General features: G+C 36.4%; 1 protein-coding gene across 1 annotated transcript in view; it reads left to right on the top strand.

Moving 5' to 3' along the window:
• SPAG16 (sperm associated antigen 16) overlaps positions 1-22474 on the top strand; it is a 999944-nt gene that overhangs the window by 779407 nt on the left and 198063 nt on the right. The window contains exon 15 of the mRNA XM_004376284.2: positions 1989-2115. Coding sequence (XP_004376341.1) covers positions 1989-2115 — 127 coding nt within the window. The remainder of the gene's footprint in view (positions 1-1988; positions 2116-22474) is intronic.

Here is a 22474-nt window from a genome sequence, read left to right on the forward strand (position 1 = left end):
AGTTCAAAATTGTTTAAAATTAGTATGTAGTCCTGTATTAATGAAGCGTTTAGTACAGTACTTGGCTTATTAAAAGCATTTAATAAATATTGGCTGTTATTATTTTAATATTGATTATACATTTACCATTTGACAGCAGCAAAATCTCAAATATTAGATGTGAAAATATTAAAAGTATTTAAATATTCATTTCTATCCTATATAAAATACTGAAACTATTTTTTCATATTTTAGTGTATTGCCTCAAAATTTAATATTCAGTGGAATAAAGCATACTTTAAGACTGTCTTTCATTCATAGAAAAAAAGTACATCAAGTCCAAAATCTGCCTTTGGTGAGAGATGAATCCAAATTAAATTCTGATTAAAAGGTTTCAACTCCATCCTCAAAACTGAAAAAAAAAAAATTCCATTTTGTGACTTCTGAAAGATGTTTGAAAGCCTTTATATATGTGGATAGAGTTCTTTCTAATTTTTAGCATATTTCCTGCTAATTCTTAGTTCTGAATTTCTGAAAATGAAATTCACTTATTTCTTACAATACATGTTTACTTATTTGAACACATTCCAAGTTCTTCATGTTCCTTTTAAGTCATAAAAAAGATTAAACATCGCATTTATTAGATTGGGGACAATGCTGTTCTATTGCTTTGCCAGTGACAACAGGTACAGAATTTTAAAACTAATGGCATTTGTTTCATTACTGGTGTGTTCAGGGAGGAAAAAAAGGTTCACTTGGACTATAAAACAGAATGTGCAATTTTTACAGAAAGAATGAAAATGAAGGGGTAAATGAGAGAAAAATTGGTTGAGCTAGGTCAAAATGATAAAAAGAAAGAATTATGCAATAATAAAGTTATTACCTTTAATATTGTAGAATATTTAGGAAGAAAATGAGAGGATGATTTGGACTTGACATTAAAATAATTAAGCTGGAGCTGAAAGGGAAACTGTATATTGAATTAGATATGGTACATTGCCTTACCATAGGCCTTATCTATGCACCTGATTTGGCCAATATATGTATATTCAATTGATAATTGGACAAAGAAATGAAATGATGGGATGTTGCAAACGAATGTTGATTGCAAGTTGCTGGAGAAACAGAAGTGCTTTAACTCATCTCTATCATCCCCAGTCCCTGATATGAAGTAAAAACTCAATGAATATCTCCCTGAGAGGCCAGTAGGAGTGTAGATAGACCATGAGTTCCTGACTGATGAGCTGAGGCTGGTACTTTTATACTGGGAAAATATATACCCCTGCATTCATACCATTTCACTAGTATAACCTTCCCTCTGTTTTCCCTCCCCATTTTCCAGTTACCTTCTTCCTTGGCCCTCTACATGCGACCAAACAAGTCCAAATATTTCTGAGAATTTTATCTGTCCAACGGACCATAACAGGAACCATTTCCTTGCAATCAGTTTTACCTGGCCCCAGTCATCCTACCTGCTTTGATAAAAACTTGTCTCTTCATGCACCCATTTGTTTTCCTACCTCTGTGTTTATTTTTTACTCTTTCTGAGGTATAAGTTATCATTGCTAACTAATTACAAGCATATAAAGTGTGATGCACTTTTAGTGTAATTATTTTGTTTATAGTTTTAATATGTAGATCACATATCATATGCATGATGTGTGATGTGTGTATATATATAGATGACAGAAGTGTATGTATTTTTATTTTGTTACATCTTCTCATATAATCAGAGTAATCAGAAAGCTTTCCTGAGAAATCATCTTCCAAAATTTATTATATGATTTTACATATTTAGATTATAAATTTTATAACAATTTTATATATAAGACAAGGTATAAGAAATATTTTTTTAGGTTAAAGAAACATATTATTGTGAATTTAGTAAAATCATAACTCAAATCTTATCTTTTGTCTGTGGATTATCATGTATATATTTGTATATATGTAACATGTGTGAGTGTGCATGTATACATACTCATAATCGTTTCTTTTTTTCTTTTTTGAAGGGTCACATAATAGCATCCTGCGATGCCTGTGGGGTTATAAAACTATGGGATTTTCGAAAGCTCTTACCAGTTGTGTCCATTGATATAGGTCCTAGTCCTGGAAATGAGGTGAACTTTGATTCAACAGGTAAGATCCTTTTTGTTTAACATTTGTAACCAAGCTAACAACTTAAAAATTGGTTCTGAAACTGTTTTCTGTTTCCACTGAAATGTTTTGGTATTTCTTCCTATGTGAATTTCTATTCTGAATATTATATGACAATACATTACATCATGTTTTATTATATATCATGTCATATCATGAAAGAATTATATACATCACACACTTAAATAAATAATGGGAGAAATAATTGCATGCTCATATAGGTAACACAGGCTCCTAGCAGTGCCTTGCAGAGCCTTGGAACTCATCTCTTAGAATCACCATCCCAGGTAAGTCAGTTGGGTTTTCTGAAGGTAAAACACCTGACAGTGCATAATAGGAAGAAAAGTTTGGTCAATAGTGAACTTGAAACATTATTTTTAATGAAATATTTTAGTCTTGAAATAATTTAGTAAATTACCCCATATTCTCTAGGTTTTTAAATTAATTTGAAATATGTATTCATCTTCCTGTTGCAATGATCTGCTCTGCATACTTTAATATTATTATTTGATTGTGTTTAGCATTTTTTCCATAATGATCTTAACATTATAAATCAGATGCAATATTTTATCCATGCTGATGATGAATAGTGTAGCGACTGACGTTAACAAACACACAATGATTCCAGGTGTCCATTTAGAAAATTAAAAATACAGTTGTATCTGTATCTGCATCTTTAATGATAGCTTTTGATAAGTGAAGAATGTGTATCTGTTATTGGATAAAGTAATTTTTTTACAAGTGTGTTACATGTTTTAACCTGTTTAAATTTTTGAGAATTATAAAAATCTTCGAGTTATTATTGGTAGGAAAAATGTGTGGAAATGATAAATACTTCAATTTTAGATGAGAAAATAAACTGTATATATATTTTATTTAAAAAATAAAACCAAAAAAACCAAACCTGCTGCCACTGAGTGGTTAAGAGCTCAGTCTGCTAACCAAAATGTCGACAGTTCAAATCCACCAGCCACTCCTTGGAAACCCTGTGGGACGGTTCTACTCTGTCCTATAGGGTCACTGTGAGTCAGAATCGACTGGATGGCAATGAGCTTATTTAAAAATAGTCCATATTATTTCTTCAATTCAAAAAGTATGAACATACTGGGAGCAATTCTAGAGTCATAATATTTTTGTGTGTTTTGTGGGACTGATTTCATGATATTTCTATCATACATCTGAAATTTAAAATACAAAAAGTTTGTATTCTTAACAGTTTGTCTTCTTAACAAACTTTAAGTTGTGTTTCCATTGCAGATCAGTATATGAACTACACTAATAACAATGGGCTTTTTAAAAAATGTATTCAGTAATGTTCTTGTCATTAAGATATTTGTGGTCTGCCAGAAGTCAATAAGAAAACATTGTGCAGAATAAAACATTCCAATTATGAGAATTTCATTTTGTAGTGTGAGAGCCTTTTACCTACTATTTCAATTTATAATTTCTGTTATACAAAATCTGCATTGACATTATAGTTCTAAGGAGTTTTAACATGGTTTAGAAACTTGCTCACATCTTTAAATACCTTTTTATTATCTTGAGCTAGCATTCAAGTATTCGATTCCAATTCATAGTGACCCTATAGGAGAGAGTAGAACTACCCCATAGGGTTTCCAAGCAACAGCTTGTGGATTCAAACTGCTGACCTTTTGTTTAGCAGCTGAGCTCTTAACCACTATGCCACCAGGGCTCCAAATAATGCCCTATGTGTATATAACTGCACAATTGTATTCTGTCACAGAATTTCAACAGGGAAATACACTTTGACACAAAGGGCCCACGTTAGTTAATTTGCATCAAACTGTTTCCATGTCGCAATTCTGTGACAGAATAAAATTGTAGGGTTATATAAACCTAGTGGGTTACTTTGTTATTTGTCACAACTTAATTAATGTGAGGCAAGGCTCTGGTCTGCTGTCTCCGCCATACTATTGGACCTGAGGAAAAGTCGTTGAAACATACCCTTCATGTCATCATAATACCATATAATACATGTGGAAGTTTTGATAGCATCCTGTCTAAAATATTTAACACAAAGAATATGAATAGTTGTTAAATACTCTAAGTGATCATCTTAGAAACAAAATTTTTTCTAATCATATTTCATGTCTCTGGATCAGCTTAACTGAAGAACATCTTGAAATTATGAGGTGTGCTATTAAAAAAAAACTTCTCATATGCAACAGCTTGTCTTCATGAAAAAGAATCTCTTGTCACTGCAAATCCAACACTATAGAAATAAATCGGAAGTAGAGTCCATTAGAAGGCTGAAACTGTTGTTTATAACATTTGATTTCAATTTTTATATGCATCAGAATTGCCTCACTTTTTATTACCTTCATAAGTAAATATTTCCTATCTGAACTTATTTAAAAAATTATATACTAATGAAATTGTTCTTTGCTTTAGAAATTGAGATTCTCTCTAGTGTCTCATTTTTAAAAGGCATCTTTGATAAAAATATTTGAAATCTGGGAGTATATAAAAGGATGATAGACTGCCTTCAGACCCTTAGGTTTATCATATTTTCGCCACCTTTGAGACTTTAGGCAAATTAGTTAATCTCTCTGAAATAAATTTCCTCATAGAAATAATGGAAGAAGCATTTGTCTTGCAGTATAATAATGTGGATTAAATGGGATAATGCATATCTTATAATGAGAAACTCTTAGTAAAGTTTTCTACCATGTTTTTTACTAGAGCTGGAAGGGAGGGGGTCTTAGAGTTCATTTCATTCATTCTAGGGATGAGAAAAATAAGTCAACATATTGGTAAGAAAGTAAGATGCCCAAGGCCATATACTAGTTTAGGAAGTTTCTAGTGAAAGCATAAATACTGTAAGAAACAAGGGTCAAAACCTCATATTTATATAGAATTAAACATAATTTAAGGATTTAACTAAGAATTAAATTTATACATAATATACATATAATTTTATATATTCATATATACTTAAAATTAAAAGATTTAAAGATCTATGAAACACCACATGGAGTATGGCTTTCCTGTTGCTATAAGAAATCAGCCTCTCACACATTTAAAAGAGAAGTTACACGTGGCACAGCATTATTTACACAATGTTTTATTCGCAAATACATCGCTTGTGACAAACACAGATTATCTGTGTTTATAGATATATGCGTATATTAGTATTTATAACCCATGTATTTGCAAAGGGATAAGTGTTTCTTTTTCATTAAACAGAGAGCATCTTTCTAATATAATACTACAGATTTTTGCAAATCTTCACTATCTAAATATCTGTCTTGCCATACTCAAAATGCCATATGTTTTACCATTCAAAAATTTATTGCTATTTCAAAAAATGTTAAATGGAATTGCAAGGTGAAAGTAATAAAAATGAACTGGGAGAATTTATACTTACTCACATTTTTCTACATCTCCCATTTTCTCATTTTTATGTAGTTTAGCAGTATTTTTCCCTCCTTTCTAAAAGATAATTCCAGTGAGTCATTTGCAAAGAAGTCACATCCCTAGAAAATGCAGGAACTGAAGTCTGAGCCAGATGGGGACTTTCCAGTAGAAAGCTTATCAGTATCAGATCATCTAACTAAGCAAAGTTTCCACCATTTGGAGAACACCCAAAATATTCTCCACAGGCAGAACCACAATAGAGATGCTAAAATGGGAGGAAAAAATGACCCCATTGAAAAATGTGAAAAGTACCAGATCCAAAAATATTTTTCAAAACATAACCAGATAGACCCAGATTCTGTGGTTTATATTTGATGCACCAGTGTAAAGGCTGTTGTTCATTGCTTTGTATTTAGAAGAAGATTGCAGTTAATTCCCTCTAATGGAAGCAGTGTACTATAATAGAGCACTGACTGGTTGTTGGTTGGATACTGGAGAAAGGAACTGGAGGAACTGAAGGAAGACATGTTATGTAGCTGTGTTGGAGACCTACGTCTATGATTAGTATCTAGTATGAGGTAGACTATGCTCCAGGAACTGAGCAAGGTGCTTTCTCTTTTAATCATCTCTGCTCTATGAGTTGAGTACCATTTCTCCCATGTAAAGATGTTTGAGAGCTTTAATTACATAGGCATATTAATAAAAACATATGTTCTTACAATTCGGTGAAAGCCTAAACTGGATTTTTTTATTTTTAATCATTAGCTCTGGGAAGTTATTAAAAAAAAAAAAATTGGAGATTCATAGGGACTGGTTTTTTGCTTTATCTGTAAAATAAACTGATTCTCTTTGTTTTTGTCTTATCTTTTCTGTGCTAGAAGTAATTTTATTTACTTGCCATTAAGTATGGTAAATAACATGCAAATAATAGCAGGGACACCTTGAAAATTTTAATCAAAGACATATTAACCAAAAATATATTAATTCAGGGACGATATTCATAGTTATGGAGCCCTGGTGGCATAGTGGCTAAGAGCTTGGCTGCTAACCAAAACATTGGCAGTTCCCAGCCACTCCTTGGAAACCCTATGGGACAGCTCTATTCTGTCCTATAGGTTCGCTATGAGTCGGAATCAACTCAATGGCAATGGTTTTTTTTGTTTTTTACTCATAGTTATACAACGTGTTACAGCCATGAATGAGTTCTGATTGGACTCATGCCAATTCTGATTGGTAGGTGACCTTGCCATATCAGTTGTTAGATATTTTGACTCTTCTCACAATAAAGGATCATAAATTCTGAGACATGAAATGCATTTAACTTACATAAATTATGAGATATCAATATAAATGGAAGTAACTGACTTTTACAAAATATAGTCAAATTTATATATGTCACTAAGTCTTGTTCCTTTCAAATATTATGCTCGAAAGATTACATACTTAATCTTCTGACAACACCATTGCACAAACTACGAAGCCTCCCTTCTGGAATCGTCTTCACAGTCTTCGCACTATTGCTGTCTTCACAAATCTGTAAACCCGTTGCTGTCCAGTCGATTCTGACTCATAGCGACCCTATAGGAGGGTAGAACTGCCCCATGGGGTTTCCAAGGAGCAGCTGGTGGATTTGAACTACTGAACATTTTAATATCCACAATACCCACAAATCTTTCATCTAAGTCTGGATTGAATTTGTAGGAACAGCTAGAAACTATTCACATCTCATGAATTAGATAAGGACATTTGAGTCAAGCGCAAGGTGAGGCTTCAAGAAGGAATATTGTTATTTGTCTATGACTTGTAATACAAAATTGGGTAGGACACTTAACGTCTGTTGACCTCAACTTTATCATCTATAAAATTAGAGATTTGGAGTAAGTGAATCCATCAGTTGGATTCACAACCTAAGTATCACACAATTGAATATGTAATTTTTCCTGAGTTCAATATAATTAGGACATGGTATCTGAGACAAAAGTAATATTCTAAAATAAAACTCGTTATCTTTTATAGTATTTAAGACTTGAGAATAAAACATAAAAATATAAGTAAAACATTACACTTTTCCTTGATTCAAAAAGTTAATACAATTTAATACAAAAATCAGTTTAAAAAAATGGAGCCTCAAATTTAAATAGCAGCAGTGTTGCTGAGCAAGATTAAACTTATTCTCACACACCCAGTACCACATTTCACTCTCTATAGCAATAGAAGTTCTGCAAAAAATGAATGCATTTCAGCATTTTTATAAATTGACTTAATGACTAGATCAAACTCTTCTTATAGGACTATATGAGATAGTAAGAATTGACCAATTCTGATGAAATCAAAGTAGGGAATACTTTAGTAACCATCCAAATTACAGTGTTATGCAAGTGTAATCTGTTATTGCAAATGCAATTGCCTAGATAACATAAAGACGTCACAGGTGATAATTCATCAATTTTTGTGCTGTATTTTAAAAACAAGTATAGTTATAATTGTTTCTTAGCTATAATTGATGTAGCTGCCCTTGAAGAAATAGAAAGGTGTGGTTTGTAACATTATAGTATTAGTGATCAAAAGGTGCTTGGAAATGTTTTCTTGCATAAATATCTCTTTGAAAGTTCTTTACGAAGCTTATATTCATAATTGTATACAAACAGTTCAAATCCAGCACATGTCCAAATAATGACAAATTCTAAAATTGTGTCATCAGATTTCCTGAAGATTTATTTTGTAGTATTTATGTAAGAAACATTTTTTTCAAATAAACTTACAGTGGTTATATACATATGATCAATTAATGTGCAACTACCAAATTATTTTTCACCACATTTACATAAAGAAGTTTAAGAAGATATGTATCTGTGTAGCAAAGTATGAGAAATCGATTGTACAACCAGCTATATCTTAATATTATGTAAGTAATAAAATATTCCTTATATATAATTAGCTATCCCTGTTTGGTTGCAAATGTAATAAAAATTACATGTACATGCTAGCATAGGGCATTTTGAAATATGGCAAGTGACATTTTTACACATATCTTAATCAAGAAAAATGCATTATTATTTTTAAAAAAGGCATAATCAGGCTTCCCAGTTTTTATAAAAGGCTCGTATTACAGTATTTAAGAGGAAAGTATTATTTTAATCTGATGGCATATAGATTAAAAATTAATACAGTTAAAATTTGCAGACTATGTATACTATATGGCTCAAAGTCAAGTAGTCCAAGAATTTGCCTTTTTTAAAATAAACTCTGCATACAAAATTGAATAGATAATCATCTTTAATCCGCCAAGCTGATACTTTTTAATAGGATACTCCTTTATGAGAAGTTGCAGTGCAACAGATGTGCAATTCAACCCAGAACAAATAAGACACTACTCTTGGAGATGGAGCCTGCACCGTTGGCACTTGTGATAACTTGCAACTATATTTATCTAAAATTGAATTTCAAACAATATTCAAATATGATTTAGTCAGATCTGATTGAGCTCAGAAATATCTTCTCGCTTGTAATATAAGAAGATTGTAAATCAAAATTGTTAAAATTATCTTTATATAACATCCCCTTTGGTGCACTGCACAACCAAAAAAAAAACATTGATTAGAAGAGGCAGTGTACTGGTATAATGGAAATCAACACTCTGTAAATGTTTTGAAATAATGAGTTTGATAAATATCTATGCAATAATAGATATGCATTTCACACCATGCTTACTATTCAATAATTTTATTGTTCTCGCTCTTTGTATTTTTGTTGGTCAAACGGTGGAAGTTACGTTCACTCTTTTGACAGACATTTAGTGGGAGCTTGTATGTGCCAGACACTGTTCTAAGTTCTGGGATACAGTAATGAAGAGATAGATAAAGTTCTGTTTATAAGATAAATTGAAGCAATAGACTTGAAGTTGCAGGTAATAAGGGAGAATGTTGCAAATTGTAAGTTAAATTTTTTCACATATGATATGCTCTATGTGTCATCAATATCCTGTAGCTGTATGTAAAACTGGAGAAATAAACATGGGCCCTCCCATCTGGTTAACTATTTAAGTTCCCATTTCTGCTCTAATGGGTTCAGTTTAATTTGAAGCTTTAGTTACTCCTGCTTCCTTCTGTTATCCTTTTATCTTGCCGTGCATAATGTTTGATTTGTTCCTATAGCCACACTGCATTAAAAACCAAACCCATCGCTGTCGAGTTGATTCTGACTCATACAGACCCTGTAGGACAGAGTAGAACTGCCCCCCGGGTTTCCAAAGCTGTAAATCTTTACGGAAGCAGACTGCCAAATCTTTCTCCCATGGAGCCTCTCGTGGGTTCGAACTGCCAGCCTTGCAGTTAGCAGCCAAGCATTTAACCACGAAGCCACCAGGGCTCCTTGCCATACTGCATTAGAAACTATTTATTCTTATCAAAATTTACTGGTAATAACAGGTGCTTCTGCTGCTTCTATTTCTTGTTTTCGTCTCCTCCCACCCTCAACCACTTATTCCTCTTCTTGTCATTGATCTCTTCTTCCTCGTTTCTTTTCCTTCTTCTTCCTCTTGTACAAAGAGCCGAGTCAATCATACTTCCCAGTATATGACAGTTACCAGATTTTATTATTTTTTGCCTTTCATGTTCTCTCCCTATGCTCATTATCTCCCACTTTCCATGGAAATTTTTTGATGTCTTTTATATGTTTCCTTGGATTTACATAATCTTAAAAGAATATGTGTGTGTATATACATATATATTTTTTGCATACGTATGTGCCTAAAATTTCCAAAAACTGTATTTTACAATACATTCTGTTCAATTTCTTGCATTTTTCATTCTATGATAATTTTGTAACTTTTGTCCATATTAATATATGTCAATCAGATTTATCGATTCTGTCTGATATTCCATTGTATTCATCTACCAATTTATATATCCATTGCACTAGTGGTGGAGGGTCAGCAAAAAGAGGAAGACCCTCACCTAGATGGATTGACGCAGTGGTTGCAACAGTGAGTTCAAACATAACAATGATTGTGAGGATGGCACAGGACTGGGCAGTGTTTCATTCTGTTGTACATAGGGTCGCTATGAGTTGGAACTGACTCGACGGCACCTAACAATAACAATAACAGTGGTGGACACCTGAGTTCCCTATAAGACTCTGCTACTTCAAGCAGTGCTGTGCTAAACATCCTTGTATATATCCCATTTGAGGGCTGTGTGAGAACTTTTCTGTGTTATATACTGGGAAGTAGATTGCTATACCATGGAGTATACAATGTTTAATTTCACTAAACACTGTCACATTGCTCTTTAGAATCACTATACTAGTTTGAAGTCCTTCAAGAAGTCTTATTATAAACATATAGTATCTGATGTTCTAGTTCTACCAATATAGTAGACATTGTTCAAATTTGCATTCCTCTAATGTCTAGTGATGATGAGCACCTTTTCACATACTTGTACCTGTCAGTCTTTCAGGCTTCCTCATCTGTGAATTGCCTTTGCCCATTTTTTTTTTTTTTCTATTGTGTTTCCTGTCTTCTGGGATTTGTCTTGTGAATTAATTAGTTGTCTGTTTCAAATGTTGCACTATTATCCAAAACAGCTTCCTATGTATTAATTTCATCTATGGGTATTTTACTGAATTGAAATATTTAAACTTGATAGAGTCAACACTATCTTGTTTTTGCTTTTTGTTGTTATTGTTTTGTTTGTTTTTCTTCTAGGAATTGTTTATGAATTTCTTCCCCACTGTTAAGTGTTAAGTCACAAAAAAATTCTCCTGCATCTTTCTTTATCATGTTATTGCATTACCTTTTACGTTTTAGATCTTTAGTCTAAGGTGCAAGGGTGTTGTTATTAATCAGCATTTCCTGTAGTGTCTTGGGCTAGGTTCTCTAGAGAGGCAAAACTAATGAAGTGTGCGTATATATATATATATATGCATATATATATACATATTGTGTTTTCAGTTGCATCATATGCATGTGACAGCTGGACAATGAACAAGGAAGACCGAAGAAGAATTGATTTGATTGAACAAATCTGTCTTGGAAGAAGTACAGCCAGAATGCTCATTAGAAGCAAGGATGTTGAGATTTCATCTCACATACTTTGGAAATGTTATCAGGAGTGACCAGTCCCTGGAGGAGGACGTTGTGCTTGATAAAGTGGAGGATCAGTGAAAAAGAGGAAGAGCCTCAATGAGATGGATTGACCCATTGGATGCAACAATGGTCTCAAGCATAACAACAATTGTGAGGATGGCGCAGGACCAGGCAGTGTTTCGTTCTGTTATACATAGGATCGCTATGAGTCGGAACTGACTTGACAGCACCTAAAAACAACATATAAAGATTTATCTAAAGGAAATGGCTCACATGGCTGTGGAGGCTGGCAAGTCCCAAATACGTGGGTCAGGAGTTGGGCTGGAGGCTTCTCCTGATTCGCATGGTTGCAGGGGCTGATGAATCCCAAATTGGCAGGTCAGATGACAGGCCACTAGCCCACAGGGTTGTGGAGGCTGGCAAATCCCAAAATTGGTAGGCCAGATGACAGGATGCTGGCTCACAGATCTGCAGAAACTGGCAGAAGCTAGCAAATCCCAGAATCAGCAGGTCAGTCGGCAGACTGCTGGCTCAAGTCCCATGAACCAGAGGTCAGATGATGATGACCTGGATGCAGGATCCAGAGCAAGAGTGAGCTTTACCAAAGCATCCATATATGTTGGATGTAGGTCACACCCTCAAGGAAACTCCCCTTGAATCAGATGCTTAAGTAAGGCAGTGACTTGAGTAAGAGTGTGACTTGAATAAGCTGTAACTTGAGTTACGCTCTTTAGTAACTCACACTAATCCTGCTTCATTAACATATAGAGGTTTAGGATTTACAAAACATAAAATGGTGTATAATTACACAATACCACAAAATGGAAGACAATTACACAATACTGGAAATCATGGCTTTGCCGAGTTATGACATAACATTAACCATCACAGTCCACCCTTTGTCAACTTGGCATCTGTACACATTTCCTTAAACTATACAGAATCTCTAAATGAAGACAATTATAAGGTCATACTTATACCTAACATGATACAACTAACACATGTACAACTCAAAACTAGCCCCATTTTCATCTTATATTTTATATTAAATAATGGAAAAAAGGAGGGAAGAAAACAAAGATATTATGTATGTATACCTTCAGTATGGATTACACCTCAGCATAAAGAAAACAAAAATCCTCACAACTGGACCAATAAGCAACATCGTGATAAATGGAGAAAAGATTGAAGTCATCAAGGATTTCATTTTACTTGGATCCACAATCAACACCTATGAAAGCAGCAGTCAAGAAATCAAACGACGCATTGCATTGGGCAAATCTGCTGCAAAAGACCTCTTTAAAGTGTTAAAAAGCAAAGATGTCACTTTAAGGATGAAGGTGCATCTGACCCAAGCCATGGTATTTTGAGTCACCTCATATGCATGTGAAAGCTGGACAATGAATAAGGAAGACCAAAGAAGAATTGACTCCTTCAAGTTGTGGTGTTGGCGAAGAATATTGAATACACCATGAACTGCCAGAAGAATGAACAAATCTGTCTTGGAAGAAATACAGTCAGAGTGCTTCTTAGAAGCAAGGATGACGAACGAGACTTTGTCTCACATACTTTGGATGTGTTATCAGGAGGGACCAATTACTGGAGAAGGACAGTGAAAAAAAGGAATACCCTCAGTGAGATGGATTGACACAGTGGCTTCAACAATGGGCTCAAGCATAGCTACGATCATCCTGACATCACAGGACTGGGCAGTGTTTCATTCTGTTGTACATAGTGTCGCTATGAGTTGGAACCAACTCAAAGACACCTAACAACAACAACATATATATACACATATATATGTGTATATGTACATATATGTATATATGTGTGTGTATGTGTATATGCACACATACATATATATATATGCACACATACACATATAGCAAAACAAGGAAGATATACTAAAAACAATTACAGTCCTCACTTCTACAACTGGTCATGTGGTCATAGCTGGTATTTAGAACTACATTCTTCCACCACCCATTCCATATTCCCTTTACCCACAACAAGCACCTCAGCTTGTCATGGTTCTTTGCCTGGTGAGGTGACCCAACACTTCATTCCTGAAGGGTCTTGGCCATTAGGAGTCATGTCAGAATTGGATTGCTGTAGTTTTCCATTGACTTTAATCACATGACATGGTAGTACTAAGAGATGCCCTAAGGGATCTCCTGTATTCCAGACATACTCTTCTTTACCTACATTATGCAATATCAACCTGATTTCTCCTTGGTAATCAGGATCAATCACACCAGCCACTATGGTAACTCCCTTCTTTGCCTATTGATCCAGAGGCATGAGGAGCCCAAAGTGGCCGGGTGGCATTCTTAACTTCTAGTTGAATGGAATTAGTGTTGTGTCTCCAGGTGGGAGCATTCCTCCCTTTGGAACTAAGACCTCTAGACTCAGAGAGCATAGGATCATGGGGACAGGAAGCAATATGTTTGTAAGTGAGTCACTAAGGGTAATAATAAGTGGTGCCACTCCCATCTCCATCCCTTGATTCCTGGACCTGTGAAACCAGGCTATGGGAGAAACAGCATCATATGTTGGATGCTGGTTTAGAGCACATACAACCTCCTGGAGAACATTGCCCCAACCCTGAAAAGTATTGCCTTCTATCTAACACCATAATTTTGTCTTTAGAAGGCCATTCCATTGTTCTAGCAAGCCAGCTGCTTCAGGATGATAGGGAACATGGTATGACAGTGAATTCCATGAGCATGGGCCCACTGCTGCACTTCATTTGCTGTGAAGTGAGTCCCCTGATCTGAGGCCATGCTGTGTGGGATACCATGACAGTGGATTAGGCATTCTATAAGTCCACAGATGGTAGTTTTGGCAGAAGCATTGCATGCAGGGAAGACAAATCCATATCCAGAGTAAGTGTCTATACCAGTGAGAACAAAACACTGCCCTTTGCATGATGGAAGTGGTCCAACGTAATCAACCTGCCACCAGGTTGCTGACTGCCCAAGGAACAGTGCCATAGCAGAAACTCAGTGTTGGTCTCTGTTGCTGGCAGATTGGGCATTCAGCAGTGGCTGTAGCCAAGTTGACCTTGGTGATTGGAAGTCCATGTTCCTGATCCCATGCATAACCTCCATCCCTGCCACCTCCAAAAGGAACTACACCCTTTTACAAGAGTGACTGTTCATTGGGGGAAAAGGAAATAATCACACTTTTCAGGGATTACTGGATACTGGCTCTGAATTGATTCTAATTCCAGGAGATCCAAAGCATCACTGTGGCCCACCAGTCAGAGTAGGAGTGTATGAAGATAAGGTTATTAATGGAGTTTTAGCTCAGATCTGTCTCACAGTGGGTCCAGTTGATCCCTGAACCCATTGGGAAGTGATTTCCCCAGTTCCAGAACGCATAATTGGAATAAACATACTCAGCAGTGGCAGATAGAGATGCTGTTTGGAGTCTTTAGAAGGCCCTTATTGGTGAATCACATACAAACCCATAGGACTTTGGAGCAAAGACCTGCCATCCTCTACAGATAACTACTCTACTTTTGAGAGACAGCTTTTGGCTTGTTACTAGGCCTTAGTAGAGACTGAACGTTTAACCATGGGCCACCAAGTCACCATGCAGCCTGAGCTGCTGTCATGAACTGGATGTTGTCTGACCCACAGAGTCATAGTGTCAGACATGCACAGCAGTACTGCATCATTAAATGGAAGTGGTATATACGAGATCAGGCTTGAAGAGGACCTGAAGTCATAAGTAAATTACATGAGGAAGTGGGCCAAATGCCTATGGTCTCCACTCCTGTCATATTACCTACCTCTCCCAGGCTGTACCTGTGGCCTCGTGGGGAGTTCCTTATGATCAGTTTGTTGAGGAAGAGAAAACTTGTGGCTATTTTACTGATGGTTCTGCATGATATGCAAAAGTGGACACCATCAGCACTGCAGTCCCTTTCTGGGACTTCCCTGAAGGACAGTGGTGAAGGAAAATCCTCACAATGGGCAGAACTTTGAGCAGTGCACCTGGTTGTTCACTTTGCTTGGAAAGTGAAATGGCCAGATGTGCAGTTATATACTGATTCATGGGCTATGGCCAATGGTTTGGCTAGAAGGTCAGGGACTTGGAAGGAACGTGATTACAAAATTGGTGATAAGCAGGTATGGGGAAGAGGTATATAGTTAGACTTCTCTGAACAGGCCAAATAAGTGAAGATATTTGTGTCTTAAGTGAACTCTCACCAAAGGATGACCTCAGCAGAGGAGGATTTTAACAATCAAGTAGATAGGATAACAAGTTCTATGGAAACCAGTCATCCTCTTTCTCCAGCCACTCCTGTCATTGCCCAATGGTCTCATGAATATGTAGTAATGAACAGCCCCAGTATCCTACTGACTTACAGGAGCTTTTTTTTTTTTTTTTTCCTTATTTACTGTTGAATACCTGGTGTGCCCTTCTGGCCTCAGCTGAACTCTATGTGTCTTCTGGATCCCAGGCTATAGGAGAAGCCTCTATGAGGGACATACTGTCCTCATAGCAGTGGGCAGAGCAGGAGAGACAAAAACAAACTACGCAATCACATTTAAATCTTCTTTCAGATGAGACAAATATTAAGTCTGCTAACACCGCATTCATTTTCCTATAGCAAGTTGCAAGCCAAGTCCAAAGTCAATGAGATGGGGACATATATTATTACTACTGATTTCAATAACACGTGTTATGATAATAGTTGGTGCTATTTAACCCTATTACAGGAAAAAAGCAAGTAACTTGGGAACAATAATACAGTGACTGTAATGGGAGACCTAACTATTTTTCTAGGTCTAGCAAGACAGTTTTCCTAGGATCCTAAACTATAAAACTCAACCTTACCTAACTTATCTGTGATGTCAGCTCTATCACATGTCAGCCTCAGACAGATAGGTAGGTAGGTAATATGTAGGTAGATGGATAGAAGATAGAGTCTTTTCTGAATTCTCTTTTCTAATCCATTGGTCACATTGTTTTGAACTGGTACAATGCTGTTTTGAATACTATGCTTTTCTAGTATTAATATCTGAATGTGAATTTACTTTCTTTGCTCTTTTTTTTCAAAAGTACCTATTGGGTTTCCTATCTCTTAGTGTTTTTATCCTTTATTTAATTTCAAATTGTACTTAATTATGTCAGAGAATATGGCCTGCCTTAAGTTGACCTTCTGGAAAGTATTGAGACTTTCTTTGTGGCCTACAGTATGAACAATTTGTTCACTATTTCTTGTGTAATAAAAATAAAAGCATATCTGTGTATTCCTTGTTGGTTAAAAATTTTTTATAAAACTATTGCTTTGAGCAAGTTAACTGCTTATTCAAACCATTCATAATATTTCTTATTTTTTGACTGCTTGAGCTCTCAGTTTCTGAGATGGATATGTTAATATTCTAAATCACAAATGTTAATTAAGTTATCCTTATAGTTCTGTCAGTTTTTGCTGTACAGGTAGTCCCCGACTTATGATGTGTTTGTGTTATGATGAAGCACGCTTAACAACCGTCTGATTTTTGTTTTTTTTTCTTTTGTACAATGTACAGTGTTGCAGTGCGTAATTTGCTGATGTTATCATTCTCAGATGTTCACTTGCTGATGTTTATATGTAACGTTTCCAACCCCTAAAAACAAATCAAGATCGAGTTTATAAAGAAACTGATAATAAAAGGCAATAATAATAAAAACGAAAAAACAGAAAGAGGTATTCAACTTAAGTCAGAACCGACTTTCAATGGAGTCATCAGAACAGACCCCTGTCATAAGTCAGGGACTACCTGTACGCATTTTGAGGCTGTATTTTTAAATATGTATATATTCATAATCGTTACATCTTCTTGATCTTTTCTCCCTTTTAGTAGCATATTACATCTCCCTTATAATGATTTTGCCTTGTTTTATTTGGACTCACATTAAAAATTGGTACCCTATTTGGTTCATATTTCCTGGTAAATCATTCCATAACTTTACTTTTTATATATTTTTGTTAGAATTTGATTTTTTTTTTACTTCCTACTTTTTTCCCCCAATCAGATATTCCAATTTTGTGAATGGTGTATTTATCCATATATAATAGTGTTAGTTTTTTTTTCTACATCAGTTTGACATGGTCCTTGTCTTTCCTTTGATGATACTAAGTCTTGCAAGAAATATTTAGCAGGCACTGTTCTAAACACTGAGGATAGAGCAGTGAAAAACTATATATACATATAGAAAAAATTCTCTGCTCTCATGGAACTTACATTCTATTTAGGGAAGAAGGTTTAGAAAGAGGTAGATGATAAATAAATAATGAAACAAATACCAACTTATATGTTAACTGGTGATAAGTGCCATAAAAATTTAATTTTAAGACATGTAAAAGAAGCTTTTGTTTTTATCATACCACTTGTATTGGGAACATTTCTCTTAAAACTTGCTCTCTAACATTAGAAACCTGTAAAGTTATTCAAAAATTTTCTGAATTCAATAGGGACAATGCTAGGGGCCCTAATACATGGCATAAACAGAATACGAACCATAAGTAACAATGCACAAGCACCAGACGAGAGAACATGTCAGAAAAAATAGGGACAACACTAGGAGCCCTAACACATTGCATACACACAATACGAACCCCAGGTAACAACGCATAAGCACCAGAAGAGAGACTAGATAACTGGGAGCTCCTAAAAATCAAACACTTATGCTCATCAAAAGACTTCACCAAAAGAGTGAAAAGACAACCTACAGACTGGGAAAAAATATTTGGCTACAACAAATCCAATCGGCGTCTAATGTCTAAAATCTACAAGATATTGCAAAACTTCAACAACAAAAAGACAAATAACCCAATTAAAACATGGGCAATGGATATGAACAGGCACTTCACCAAAGAAGACATTCAGGTGGCTAACAGACACATGAAGAAATGCTCATGATCATTAGCCATTAAAAAAATGCAAATCAAAACTACAATGCGATACCATCTTACCCAGCAAGGCTAGCTTTAATCCAAAAAACACCAAATAATAAATGTTGGAGAGGTTGTGGAGAGACTGGAACACTTATACACTGTTGGTAGGAATGTGAAATGGTACAACCACTTTGGAAATCAATTTGGCAATTCCTTAAAAAGCTAGAAATAGAAGTACCATGTGATCCAGCAATCCTGCTCCTTGGAATATATCCTAGAGAAATAAGAGCCGTCACATGAATAGATATATGCTCACCCATATTCATGGCAACACTGTTCACAATAGCAAAAAGATGGAAACAACCTAGGTGCCCATCAATGGACGAATGGCTAAACAAATTATTGCATAGTCACACAATGGAATACTACGCAACGATAAAGCACAATGATGAATCCGTGAAACATCTTATAACATGGAGGAATTTGAAGGACATTTTGCTGAGTGAATTTAGTCAGTCACAGAAGGACAAATATTGTATAAGACCACTGTTACAAGAACTCAAGAAAAGTTTTAAACACAGAAGAAAATATTCTTTGATGGTTACGAAGGTGGGGAGGGAGGGTGAGGGTTATTCACTAACTAGATGGTAGACGAGGATTATCTTAGGTGAAGGGAAGGATAGCACACGCTACAGGGAAGTCAGCACAACTGGACTAAACCAAAGCTAAGACGTTTCCTGAATACAATCAAACAATTCAAGGGACAGAGTAGCAGGGGTAGGGGTCTGGGGACCATGCTTTCAGGGAACATCTAGATCAATTGGCATAATAAAATTTATTAAGAAAATGTTCTGCATCCTACTTTGGTGAGTGGCATCTGAGGTCTTAAAAGCTAGCAAGCAGCCATGTAAGATGCATCAACTGGTCCCAAACACCTGGAGTAAAGGAGAATGAAGAACCCCAAAGACACAAGGAAAGTATTAGCCCAAGAGACAGAAAGGGCCACATAAACCAGAGACTTCATCAGCCTGAGACCAGAACTAGATGGTTCTCAGCTACCACCAATGACCGCCCTGACAGGGAACACAGCAGAGAGTCCCTGATGGAGCAGGAGAAAGGTGGGGTGCGGAACTCAAATTCTAGTAAAAAGACAAGACTTAATGGTCTGACTGAGAATGGGGGAACCCCAGAAAGTATGGCCGCCTGGACTCTCTGGCAACCCAGAACTAAAACAATTCCCAGGACCGACTCTTCAGGCAAAGTTTGGACTGGACTGTGGGACATAAAATGATATTCGTGAAGCATGTGCTTCTTAGCTCAAGTAGAGACATGAGACTAAATGGGCGGCTTCTGTCCAGAGGTGAGATGAGAAGCCAGAGAAGGTTAGGAGCTGGTTGAATGGACATGGGAAATCAGGGGTGGAAAGGAGGAGTGTGCTGTCACAGTATAGGGAGAGCAATTAGGGTCACATAACGTATATAAATTTTTGTATGAGAGACTAACTTGAAATGTAAAGTTTCACTTAAACTACAACAATAAACAAACAAAAATTTTCTGAACTTAGACATAGAAACATAGAATCATGTAAAGTATATAAAGAACATAAACATCCTGTAAGTTCACTTTGACTCGGCATGCTGTGACACAAGAAAAGGTAACATAAATCTAAACAACCTTCCTAATTTCTAACCTTAAAGAAAAGATGCATCATTTGGCTAATATGTAACTCTGGAGAAAAGACGTCTCACCAACCCTTGTTATGTGGAGCTAAGGTGACAAATTCACATATAACCCTAAATTTCTACTCACTCACTGAGAGAGGGAAAAGATGGAACTGAGATTCTGTCCCCCTAACTAATAAGGACCTCCGCCAGTCTGAGCCATGGTTAAACTCTTCTCCGGAGACATCTCCTTAAAGGTAAAAGCCTGAAGTCTACAGATTTAGACTCTTAACCTGTTGAACTAACATTGTAATTGGAACTGTTAATTCTGATTCTCCAGTTCTGAATGAATATTGTGAGGTCTTACTTGCATGCCTTACCATGTCTACTCTGCGATAAACTAAATGAGTTTATGCATGTCAAACCTAAGTATCTCTCTATTAATTTTCTAAACTAAAATCCTACACAACACACTTTCTCCTTCAAAGAGCTGACACTATATTTATGTATACGAGTGTTACTTGGTGTTGTTGAGGAAGAGATAGTTTCATATCAATCTCCAGTTTCATATCAGTAGACAATTTTCTCCTCATTGACACTAAAACGTTTATAGAGAGAAGATAAAGGTAGTTATAAAATAGAATATAGGATATGATTTCACGATAAGTATTTAGAGAGATAGAGAAACAGACAGACAGAAATATAAATGTTACACTGCTCATTCTGCACTGGCTCTATCCCCTCTCCTCATCCATCCTGAGCTCCTCCCTTCCCTTCCCTATTCCCAGGAGGCTGAGTTGGCCGTTGAATTCCGTTTGAAATTGATGAATGGTAGGCACTGACAGAAGATGAGGGGGCCTGAGGAGAGAGAGATCAGAGTGTTTATTCCTTTTGCTCCCACCCTGCTTGGGTGCATTTCTGGAGATGGCTGCCTGCCCTACAACTACAGCTTCTGGCAGGCAGCCCCCTGTCTAGGGCACTAGTTGTTAACCAGGCTCTAGTTCTGTCATTTCCTCTCCTTTCCCTTAAGACCTAGGGGTGTAACAGCTTCCCACTGCTTCTAGTTTATGTATTTATTTTCTTCATTTATTCCTCCCATCTTGTCCCCTCTGTAACTAGTACCTTCATTAATAAGTCTCTTCAAAAATCTCATCAAAGTGTGTGCTCTTTGTGTCCTGCCAGGACCCTGACTAGTACAGAAGCAAAAAATACTTGACATCATAGCCACCAAAACGTGGCTCTTAGAGGGGAGGAAACTGTTTCTGAAAGTCCAGAAGCTGATGCCCTTTGTGTCTTTTGGGCCAGAATTAGGTCATGTGCACATCTCGGAATGAGCCCCTGGCAAGGAGAATGGTTACTCTTAGATCAGACGGCGGTGTCAGCTTTTCCTTGGGCACAGGGCTGTGTGTGCACGTGTGTGGTGGGGATGGGATCCAGAATAAAATTGGGGAGGAGGGGTGGTGAGAGAAGGAAGAAAAGGAGAAAGGAAGGGAGTTGCAAAAAAGTAACTCAAGAGGCAGAGACATTCCTTGTTGTCCTGGAGGATCACTGCTTTGGGCATGAAACAGAAAATCAAAGCATCAGATGGAATTTGAACTAGAGCAGTGACTTTAGAATTTTTTTTAAAGGACAGCTCACAGTAGAAAATACATTTTGCATCATACCTTAACAACAGAGTTGTAAACATATACACATGTGTAACCTAATCCAAAGTTTCACAAAATGATACTTAGTGCATATGATACACTCTTAATATTTTATATTCTGTATTATGTAGTTTTAGTGATACATTACATTAATTTCATGACTTGGTTATGGGTCTCAAGCAGTTTGAAAAACCCAGATCTGATCTCTCAGGCTGGTGTCTACAAGACTTCAAGATGCATAATAATCCCCCCTCACTCTTGTGATTGTTTGTATCAAGTTTTCGTAATGAGTGGTGTCTTAGTCATCTAGTGCTGCCATAACAGAAATACCACAAGTGGATGGTTTTAACGAAGAGAAGTTTATTTCCTCAAAGTAGGCTAAAAGTCCAAATTCAGGGTGTTAGCTCCAGGGGAAGGCTTTTTCTCTCTCTGTCGGCCTTCTCATCAGTGTTCCCCCGGACTAGGAGCTTCTCGGCACAGGGACCCCAGTCCAAAGGACGCGCTCTGCTCCCAGCACTGCTTTCTTGATGGTGTGAGGTCCCCCTGTCTCACTGCTCACTCTGTCTTTTATATCTCAAGAGATTGCCTCAGGACACAATCCAGTCTTGTAGATCAGGTCCTGCCTTACTAACACAACTGCCACCCATCCTCCCTCATTAACATCATAGAGGCAGGT

Source organism: Trichechus manatus, unplaced genomic scaffold (genome assembly GCF_000243295.1).
Source record: "Trichechus manatus latirostris isolate Lorelei unplaced genomic scaffold, TriManLat1.0 scaffold00041, whole genome shotgun sequence".
NCBI lineage: Eukaryota > Metazoa > Chordata > Mammalia > Sirenia > Trichechidae > Trichechus > Trichechus manatus.